This window comes from Corylus avellana, chromosome ca4, assembly GCF_901000735.1.
Source record: "Corylus avellana chromosome ca4, CavTom2PMs-1.0".
NCBI classification, from domain to species: Eukaryota; Viridiplantae; Streptophyta; class Magnoliopsida; order Fagales; family Betulaceae; genus Corylus; species Corylus avellana.
Window position 1 is genome coordinate 24,441,589 of NC_081544.1, and position 11,578 is coordinate 24,453,166.

At 32.7% G+C, this 11,578-nt stretch overlaps 2 protein-coding genes across 2 annotated transcripts; both read right to left on the minus strand.

Annotated features, from left to right (window-relative positions):
* Nucleotides 1-1,592: 1,592 nt before the first annotated feature.
* Nucleotides 1,593-2,344, minus strand: LOC132176928 (ankyrin repeat-containing protein NPR4-like). Its single transcript, XM_059589089.1, has one exon. It carries the CDS (start codon nt 2,342-2,344, stop codon nt 1,715-1,717), a length of 630 nt encoding a protein of 209 aa, XP_059445072.1. The 3' UTR covers nt 1,593-1,714.
* A 3,402-nt stretch (nt 2,345-5,746) lies between these two features.
* Nucleotides 5,747-9,725, minus strand: LOC132178262 (protein ACCELERATED CELL DEATH 6-like). Its single transcript, XM_059590711.1, has 3 exons — nt 7,889-9,725; nt 6,440-6,974; nt 5,747-5,752 (listed from the first exon to the last, which is right to left on the minus strand). Exons 1-3 carry the CDS (start codon nt 8,824-8,826, stop codon nt 5,747-5,749), a joined length of 1,479 nt encoding a protein of 492 aa, XP_059446694.1. The 5' UTR covers nt 8,827-9,725.
* Between the last annotated feature and the right edge of the window lie 1,853 nt (nt 9,726-11,578).

An 11,578-nucleotide genomic window follows, 5' to 3' on the forward strand; every position in this document is an offset into this window, starting at 1 on the left:
AAAAATATCAACAAATTATTAATACTAATCATTTCTTTTTCTGTGTGCGCACATGCAAATTGCAGCTGCATTTGGGTGCAAAAGGTTTGGTCATTGCTTTTTGTATTGGATCATACTATGCATTTGAAAACTCAATATGAACACCTTTGGAAACAAAATCATTCTCTTTTTCGATTGAGTAATTCTCAGCCATACGACATTTACATTATTTATAGAAATAAATAAAGTTTAATATGGAAATAAGGGTAACAAGCAACCAATTGTCCGTCGAATGAAGAGACATGCTATGCGTCCCACCTATGGATAGTATAGATTTAATAGTGATTTTGAAAAGTGTGAAGATGAGATAAGGACCAAAGAATACAAGAAGATTTGGAAATATTTTCGAGATCCTATCATCACATATTGAATGCTAATTCTAGTATGTTGCAAAATACAACTCGTTACAATTTTTTTTTTTCTTTTTTTTTGGAAACACAACTTGTAGTGTAAATTTAAAGGAAATTAGTAGGAAACTGTCTCAAAAGTACATGAATTTTAATTTTGAGATAAATAGGGCTCAAGTTTTTAATTTTTAATGGATCTAAAATTTGACCAAGTGACTAGTTTTCCTCTAAAAAAGAAAAGAAAAGAGAGGAATAGCTATTTCTTGAGCAACTGAAAAAGTTTTCCAAAAAATATCATTATTATTATTATTATTTTTGCAAACCTAAAAAAAAAAAAAAAACAAAAACAAAAACAAAAAACAAAAAACCTGGCAAAGAACTTATTTTTAATTTCTAATACATGGTAAACAAAACAAATCATTCAAGACACAGTTGAACTAATATATTCAAATAAGAACCATTTTAATTTTTAAGTTAAAATTGGAATTAGAAGAACCCGAAACTACAATAAAACATATTTCTTTTTAATAGAGAAGAACACCGTTCCTTACGTCTATTTGCGAAGACTCCGCTAACTAGCCAAATTACGTAAAGAACATTAAACAAGAACTATTTTAATTTATAGGCTAAAACTGGAACTAGAAGAGCCTTAATTTACACTAAAACGTATTGCTTTTTAACATAGATGAACATCATTCCTCATGTCTATTCACAAAGGCTCCGCTAATTAACCCAAAGAAAGAACACCGACAATAAAGATATAAAATCATGTTGAAAGCAATTTTTCCAATTTTTTTTATTTAAAAATTATGATTAATACTTTATTATATATATTTTGGGTATTTTAGTAATTTTGGTACAATTATAATGAGAGAAAATGTGTTGTCACTAAATTAAAGAATAGAATTAGATATTCCATTCTATCTTTTCTCATTCCCAATAATTGCTATTATTTTTTCTAATATAATAGTCATTTCGCGTACCAAATAAAGTGTTAATAAGGCATTTTATATATATTTTTTTGTCCAATTTTTAAGAGCATAAGTGCCAATTGACATTTCTTCATGCAAGTCCAGTATGAATTTGATAGGTTTATCATGCCACATATGCAAAGTTATGCCTTAGAGATTAAAATAGTAATAACAAAGAAATGAACAGAAACTAAACAGACTTCCAGTACCGCCCTTGTCTTAGTCCCTTCAAAATTAAAATGTAAATAAGATTAAAATAGTAATAACAAAGAAATGAACAGAAACTAAACAGACTTCCAGTACCGCCCTCGTCTTAGTCCCTTAAAAATTAAAATGATTATTTACATATAACTTATTTTAATCAATTTCTTCCAATTCAAAAAAGTCGGATAATCGTTTGAAGGATGAGGTAAAACGTCTTCCAAACACAGAAAATAAGATGGCGAAGAAGGTTAAGCCAACGATACAGTTGGCAATGGCAAGATCATGGGAAGGCATTAACACAGCATATGTGCCTGTGACAAATGCGAGTCCCATTGCTACCATTGCCCCCAAAATGAGGATGAAGGCCAAAACGACAAGTTTCATGCGACGCTTTTCATCATTAATACCCTCGTCGAAAAGAAATGGCATCAACAGGTGAATGAAGACAGCAGAACTCGACAATACCATGGATATGGTATCCGTAATAACAAACGCTTTGAAAGCAACACTTCTCCTTAAAAGTGCAGAGCCTGAGTGTGAGCCTTCTCCTCCAACGAATCCACCAGGCATGGTAATACATGCTGCAAAGGTTACTGTTGCAATCAGTGCAGCCACTACCAAATGGACTTCAGTTGCTTTCTGCAACATTGATAACATTGATTTCCGATCTTCTTTTTTTATGTTCTCTAACTCCTGCTTCAACGAAGGCCGGCTCCTGGTTTCGTCTTCGTAAGTTATTACCCGTTGAGGTAGTCGACCCAATGCCTCCCAAATTTCAACCATCTGTACGTGTAATATTTATACTGGTATTATTAGGAATTTTTATATAGCTTGTAATAAAAATAACACGTATAATTTTTTTTTTTTTATTTTATAAGGAGATTTAATATGAATTTTTTATTAGGGTGAATTTTCTTTTGATGGTTTATTTTGGATTTTTATATGCCTCATGATCAATAATTTTTTTTGTTTTTTTGTTTTTTTTGTCAAAATATGAAATTTGTTGCTGAATTATGTGTCAGAGTTTAATTTATTTCTCGAAACTATTAGTTATCGTAATTCAATTTTTGGAGTTTTAAAACATTAATCGATGATGTGGTAGATATATGTTATATATATAAAGATTCTCTTATAATGTTGATGCAGCACATGAAGCTATACAGTATTAAATCCCCTACTCTAAATATAGAAAATGATAATATATATGTAGAAACAAATTATTTAATCAATAAAAAAAAATAGTAAAACAAGTAGAAACTATTATAGTCCCTAATGTACATTATCAGTTGTTTTTATAGATTTTTGTTTTTTTAAGACCAACAAATTAACATACAGTCATAGCCTAACTGCTAATATTAATCAGGCATATGAAATGATTCTCCATTGTGGAGATTCAACCCCACACCCTAATACATGCCTTGATCACTTGAAAATTTTCTTAAACTATTGAACCATCGCCCTATATCCTTTATACTTTTACATTTTTACTCTTAAAGGTGAGAATGCTTAAGCCATTTGACTTGTGTTGGTCCATGACGTGCGCCTTATGACAAAGTCAATTATACTTCTCAAATGACACAATATAATCATCCCTTTCTAATTAAAATTATGAAATTAGCCCTTAACAATTTCACCCTTTATCCGGTATATAAATGGCAGGCTGAACTGGACTGCCAATTTGGAGTTAGAAAGGGTTGGAAATGGGGCCCACGACTCAAGCAATGGCCCAATCGGACGTCCATCATCGTGAGTAGCCCATGGGCCGAGCTAATTTAACTTTCTTTTAGGGCTCATTGGTAAAGGCCATGTCACATGAAAGCTGGAAAACAAATGTTTTACTGATATAAATTTTACGGTGCATTTGATCCAATAATTTCACTCGTTTCTAAATAATATTGTAGTCTTGTAGATGTCAAGTTTTGCAGTGCGTTAAAAAAAAAAAAAAAAAATTACAAAGGTGAAAAAGGAATGTTTGGTAAAGTTTTAAGAAGCGTTTTGACTTAAAAACAAGTGTATTGGGTTTTGAAAAAAAAAAAGTAAAAATTGAGAATTAAATTGGTGGGTGTTATATTTGAGAAGAAAAAAAAGTTGAGAATTGGTTTGGTAAAGGTTTCAAGAGTGTTTTGTAAAAATTAAAAATTGAGAAATATTTTTTAAGGATAAAAGGTAAAATAATAATTAAAAAAAAAGTGTTGTACCATGATAATAGTGTCATCACAATGGTGGTAATTTGGCAGCCACTACGGAGCCGCAATAACTGTGTGGCCATTGCGGGGTTGCCAAAATCGTTGGTAGCCACTGGATGGCCACCAAACAATGGTCGTCGCCATCATGTAGTCACAACACCACCTCAATTTTTAAAATATTATTTTAACTACTTATTTTTTATAGGTATAATCAGCAGCCACTATTCCTTAAACAAAAAAAAAAAAAAAAAAATTGTACATAGACAATTTGAACCCTTAAAAAATACAGTATTAAGTTTTTTTTTTTTTTTTTGAGAAAATTGTGTTTTTTTGTTGGGAAGAGTGTTTTAAAAAGTTTGCTAATGGTAGGGACCACATCTGAAAATCCATTTGTTATACCGTATTTGAGAAGAGTTTTTTGCATTTAAAAAGTAAAAAGTTCACCAAACATGCCCTCACATTTTCTCACCTTACACAAAAGGATACATTTTTGAATACACATGATTTAAAAAATCAAATCACAATTTTAAATTTAGATCTATGATTTTAATAAAAGCTTAACTGTATTTTTATTAACTGTATTTTGAAATTATTATTTTTTTAAATGGCAATTTTTGAAACCACTAAACTTAATTGGCACTTAATTTAGTAAAAAAAGACAAACACGCTATTCAAGGAAGAAAAATGATTATTTAGAGTGTGTTTGGCAAACAACATTGCACCGTATTTGTTTGGTGAGGAAAAAAAAAAGTATAATAATTAGTATAAAAAAGTAAAAAAGTAGTATTGAAAAATAAAAAAATTTTGTTTTGTAGTAATTTTTTTATTTGAATAGTAGTAAAAAGTAAATGATGTGATATAAAAATGAGAATATTTTGATGTTGATTTTTTTGAAGAATGAAATGAATTGTATTTGGGAATGTTAGTGTTGTTTAACAAACAAGGCCTTAAGAGTTAAATTAGATAGATTTGTAAAAATAGTTTGACATTTACTAATGTTTATTTAAATAAGATCGCTAAATAAAAAAATTATGTTTAGAGATTTTAAAACACATTAAATTTGTTTAACAATACTTTGATTTGAAATTTTCATGTATAATAATTCTATTGACTTAATTATGGATTTGTTTTTTCTTAATTAATTCATAAGAAACTAAAAAAACATTAATTGCTGATGTGGTAGATATGTTATATATAGATAATAGAATCTCTTATAATGTTGATGCAGCACATGAGACTACTGTTATTATAGAAAATGAGAATATGTAGAAACATCTTATTTAATACATTAAAAAAAAAAAAATAGTAAAACAAGTAGACACTATTACAGGCTATAGCCCCTAATGTACATTTTCATTTTTTGTCATAAATTTTAATTTTCTTAAGACTAATATAATAAGACATGTGTCCATATCAATTAAAAAAAATGTAAGAAACACATGTTGTTAAAAAACATGTGCGGCTAAAGTACACATGTCACTTTATTATATTGATTTATATGAAATAGCTATAAACCAGTACGTAGCAAATTTCTGTTGGCAATATATACTTATCACATGCTAAATGACACATATCACTTTATTATATTAGTTTGTAGCTAATTTTTGTCTAATTGAATTGCCAATTTGAAGTTGAAAAGGGTTGGAAATGGGGCCCACGACTCAAAGTCTTTAAAGCAAAGACTCAATCGGAATGCCATCATCGTGATTAGCCCATGGGCGAAGCTAACCCAACTTTATTTGAGGGCTCATTGGTAAAGGCCATGTCACATGGAAGCTGGACAACAAATTTTTTTACTGATATAGGTTTTACAGTGCATTTGATCCGGTAATTTCATAAATTAAACACTCGTTTTTAAATAAAATTATAGAAAATGTCATGTTTTGCAGTGCGTTTAAGAAACAACGAAAAATTAAAAAGGTGAAAAATGAGGGAATGCTTGGTAAAGTTTTATTAAGAAGTGTTTTGACTTGAAAACAAATAATAAATTAGGTGGGTGTTAAATCTGAGAACAGTTGAGAATTAGTTTGATAAAGTTTTGAAAAGTGTTTTGTAAAAATTAAAAATTAAAAATTGAGAATTATTTTTAAAAAATAAAAGTAAATTTTTTTTAGTTTTTCCCCAAAAGCAGATATATGCTTAATAAATAAATAATTTTGAAGTATGTATTTGAGAGAGCATATAAATGAGTGATTTTAATCCATAATTTAGAGGTTATTTCATATTCAATTATAATTTTAGATGTAATTGAACACTTATACTAAATTTAGAAAAAGAAAAAAGAGACTGATTATGAGAGAGGCAAAAAGTGATAGTTACCGGATGGATGATCCTTAAACAAAAACTAATTAAAGAGATTTGGTTGGTGATAAATACAAGAATTTTTATGGAGTCTTGAAAAAGAACCAACGGCAACCACCATCTCCATCAAACTTTTTTTTCAAGTATGTTTTTTAGTGTGTATAGCTTACACTAAATAATATAAATGGAGAATACAAGGTAAAGATTCGGTACCGTTTGTTAGTGAATAGTGATAGTGGGGTTGTCCTCTCTTGGGATGGGGGTGGGTTCGTTGTGACAAATAATTGAAATAGCGGGGGTTTTCAAACATTGTTAGATGGCCCCACCTCAATAACCAAAAACACAGAAAAATAAAGCAATATGTAAGATGAAAGATGAAATTATGTGTTACCTCTGTCCATGAACGTTTTTCAGTTGCGGCAGAGATATCCCACGCGTTGAGGTGTTGTTTGTTGAAGGCCATCTCGTCGAGTCGAGGGTGACTAACGAACTTCTTTAACTTTAATAATGATTCCGAAGAAGTAGTGGCATAGAAATGAAGAGGTGTATCCCCATCGGCATTCTTCTCATTCAAAAGGTTACTGAAAGACCAATTTTCTATTATAATATCCACGATAGTGTTTAGCTTATAACTCCTCCTTCCTTTGATAGCAAAATGGAGTACATTCCAACCTCTGTTATCAACCAGTTCGCAACAATCTGGACACCTTTCTACAATCACCTTCATTGCCAAATAATTACCATGTTGAGCTGCAATATGAAGAGGTGTCATACTCTTTGTGTCTTTCATGTATGCTACTTCTCTATCTTTATCCAACAACTGCTCAACCATGCTTGGAAAGCCGAAGTATGCAGCCAAGTGAAGTGGAGTCCAACCGTTATTGTCCTTTTTTCTACTTATACCATCAATTTTTTCCAGAATTCTTCTGACCATACCTAAAATAATTTAAATATGTTAAATTTAATGATTTTCTAAATGACACAATTAAGCAAGACTTGTCAGGAGATTAATTGAAAAAGGTACTCAATGTAATTTATTAAAGTTTAGTTTCTACTTTCTTCATAAAATTCAAATTAACATTAATAATCTCTTGTATCAACTCCCTTCCATTATATCTTTTTCATGAGTTGAACTGTAACAGGCAAATGCAGAACATGGATTACATCAAGTTTCTATTTAATCTCCTTGGCCTTAATTTGTTAATTTTAATTCAAAAATAGTTTAAATTAATTATGTTCTCTACAGCTAGCTAACGTGGCTTTCGTTGCAACTATATATGATTATTAATTATTATTAAGTGGAGAGGGGTCATTTCGTCTTTTAACAAAAAGTATATATATATAACCTGTTTTTCTTTTTCCATGTAGATTCATTAATCAATTAGCAATCACCAAAGATTTATGATTTGAAGCTAATAAGGCTGTTCCGTCATTGTTTAGAATGACTTTTTGTTAGATAGGTTATATACTCAAATTACCAACATCTTAACTTATAATTAAAACGACGATATTTTAGATTGAACCTCTAACAGTGAAATTAATAAGGGAAACGACGATATCTCTCTCGGCATCTATGTAAAGTACAATAATCATATTGTTTATTAAAAAAATTGTTATGAAAATAATTCAATTTAGAAACTTAATTATATGATTGTTGAATTTCTATACCAGACATCAAGCGTCCTTATATATATTTCCTGAATTTATTATTTTTGGTCCACCACATAATTTTTATCAAAATTATAACAAACTTTAAAGAATTAAAGCTGCATTACTCATTACTAAATTAACAATGCAAATACAACATTGAGAAAATAAATAGGTAGTACCTGTGTCATACTCATAATATCTGTAACGCGGCAATAGGGCAGCATGCAAAGCCGTCCTACCAAGGGGACCCCCATGCATTGGTGATTTGCATTTGTCTAAAATTTCGAACAACAAATCTTTAAACCCTCTCTCGGCAGCTATGTAAAGTGGAGTCTCACCAGCATCATTAGCAGAATATGAAAAATCTGGGTCTTTACTAATCAACAATTTTACCACCTCAAGGTGATTATAACGTACAGCCTCATGCAAAGCCGTGTCTTTCTCTTTGTTCGTCATCCTCAGCAGTTCCTTTACTGGTTCAATCTCCTCTTCAAGGTCTTGATCATGGCGAGTTTGGGCGCGAGTTTGGGCACAATATTCGATTAGAACTTCCACTATGCCATCATGCCCGTACCTTGCCGCAATGTGCAATGGAGTTTCACATTTGGCATTCGCTTGCCATAACAGTGAGGGACACTTTTTAAGAATTTCTTCCACAAAGTTGGTTGTTGATTCCGCTCCTCCATCGAGGGTTGTTGTTTCCGCTCCTCCTCCTCCATATCCTCCTCCATCTCCTCCTCCATATCCTCTTGCACTTTTGGCATTGGCTTGCCGTAATAATGAGGGACGGATTTTGAGAATTTTTTTCAGAGAGTTAGTTGTTGATCCTAATCGTCCAATAAGGGTTGTTGATTTTGTTCCTGCATTAAGGGTTTTTGTTGATTCCGATACTGCATTGGGGGTTGTTGAATTGGATCCAGAATTGAGGGCTGTGATGTAAATATGGAGGATTGTATTTTTATTTGGGGTTAGTAGAGACTCATGATTGATGATATTTTTGAAGAACTCGATTCTGCCTTCTGCTGCAGCATTGTAGGAATCACGATCCATGCAAGTGATGGTCTCTGTTTGCTCAGGCTGATTAGTATTAACAGATGCTTGAGATTCAAAGGAATTGGAGGGATCCATTCTTTGAATAGAGTATTATAAATATCTCTCCATCAAGTGATGGTCCGTCTACTAATAGTTTCTTTGCCTCGCCGTATACTCTCTGCTCTGCACTTCACAAATATATAGCATGAACTAAGCACAAGGTCATGTGGAAAGCAAATAGTAATTCAAGGAATTTTAAAAAGGAGAAAGTGCACGAAAATTAACATGTCATCCCCTTGTAGACATTGCATAAATTGATCATCTGAAATTTTTTTTTAAAAAAATTCTCAGCTGGGCGTCTATAGATGGCTATAGGAAACCATAATTTTGTTCATATGACTTAATAACGTCTAATTTGTTCATCCAATTCAATTCCCCTTTGTCCAAGTGTTGCAGGTGTAGCACATACTCCAGTATTGCCTGCTTACTCTAATTTAAGGGTGAAAATGCAGTTACAATAAGTGATTTTTAGCTAAAACTGCTACTTACAACCGCCTAAGCGGTTAGTAAAATCGGATAATCACCTCCGCTAAGCGGTACCACTAACTGCTTTTTAAAATGAAAAAAGAGAAAAAAAGAAGAAGACCAAAACGATGTCGTTTCATATATATATATATATATATATATATATATATGTGTGTGTGTGTGTGTGTGGGGGGGGTTAGCGGTTTTTCCAAATTATAAAACCGTGTGTGTGTGTGTGGGGTTAGCAGTTTTTCCAAATCATAAAATTGCTAACGACACCGTCCTAGGCGATTAGCAGTTTTTTCTAATCACCTTCAAAAGCGGTTAGCGATTAGGGCGATTGGCATGCCCGCTATTTCAGCCCTACTGGCTACTCTAATGACAACTCATGATCAAAAAAAATATGCAGTATAGGGGTGTACAAGCGGTTAGCGATTTTTTCAAATCATAAAACCGTTAACCACACCGTCCTAGGCGGTTAACAGTTTTTTCTAACCACCTTCAAAAGCGATTAGCGAATAGGGCACTTGGTCTGCTCGCTATTTCAGCCCTACTAGCTACTCTAATGACAACTCATGATCACAAAAAATATGCATATTAGTATAAGGGGTGTACAAGTGACTACAGGGTAGCAATTATTACCTTTAGTTGCAACCGCTTCAAAGAGTTATCGAATTTTCTGTAATTGTTCCACCTTAGGTGCAGTTATAAATAACTTTCGGCTAGTGGTTATTGAAATTCATAAGCGCACCATATAACTGCTTTTTTTTAAAAATGGGTCTTTTAGGCCTATTTTGGTGTTTCGGGCTTTCATTGAACCTTTTTTTAAGGCATGTTTTAGATGATTTTCAACATTTTCTAAATAATTAGATGGCTTCAAAATGTAATCAAGCTTAAGAATATTATTATTATTATTATTATGAATAAAGATGAATATCATTAAACTTAAAACAAAAACATTATATCAAACACACTAAAATGAAGTCGTTTATATATATAAGGGTACAGTTGGTGATTATTAACAGCCTAAGCGATTAACGATTTTTTACACCTAACATCGCCACCAGCAATCTGAAGCAAGCGAAATTTCATAGCTAAATGCCAACAACCAAATGAGAGAAAAAGCTCAAACATCCTAAGTAATTGAGCAAAACGGTGAGATATGATGAAATTACCGTGGTGACGATGACAGTCTTAAGTCGTGGCTTCTGATATGAAAGTCACTTCAGGTCGATATGTCCAAATTGAGCAACTATGTGTGAGAGAGAGAGAGAGAAAAAGTGATATGGGGAGATGTAGATGAAAGAAAAACGAAGAAATGATCACTGGAGAAAGAACAAAGAAAAGAAGGCAGGTGAGATGGTTATGAGTAGTGTGGAGTAAGGCAACGTTGTTCCCAAATATATAGGCAGGCAAAGTCTGTAACAACTTGAGGATAAAATTGAATTTCGTACTAGTGTTTAGAGAGTTTTACCTCGGTAAATAATTTGAGCAAGTATGAACAAACTGAAAGAAAGGGGAAAAGTCAAAGATGTAAGACAAAGACAGTGAATATTGTTTTTCATGTACTCATCCACTACTCTATGAGAAATGCTAAGGATTCTGAAGATTTTCCCGAATTTTGTTTCTAGACTGACGTGGCATCAAGTTGCAGAGAGCTGCTACGCGTCCCGAAAGTTTTCCCGAATTGAGGTTCCCGACTGACGTGGCGTTGGTAAAACAAACTACAGTTAAGTTACTATTATTAAAAAAAAAGAAAAAAAAGAAAAAGAAATAGACCTATCCCCTTCGGCCCCAAAAGAAAAAAATTCTCTCCCCAACACCACAGGTCTGCTCTCTCTCCCCCACCCTCACGCATTTGGCTTCCGACAAGGCCCACGCCCACGCCGACCCACTGCACAAGATCGGAGCTGACGTCCACCATCCGGTGCTTCTCTCCCCACGCTCCTCTCTCTCTCGGCGACACCCGCAGTTGACAAGAGGGATTTTTTTTTTTTTTTTTTTTCAGATGGTACTTCTCACAGATCTGTAGTATTCTTTATTTCCTGTGGAGCCAATGAATTCCTTTTAGAGATTATTTTGCACCAACCTTGATGCTGCTGGTGTTGGGTAGAGAGAACTGTGATGTGCTGTGCGTGATTTTTGGGAGAGAGAGAAGCATGCTGAAGGTGAAGGGGATAGCATGCGTGGGTGGGGTGGGTGAGTGGGTTTACTTTTTATTAAAAAAAACAAAAACAAAAAAACTTAACTGTAGTTTACTTAACTACAGCCACGTCAGTCGGAAACTAAAATTCTGAAAAATTTTCCGGATCTCTAGCATTTC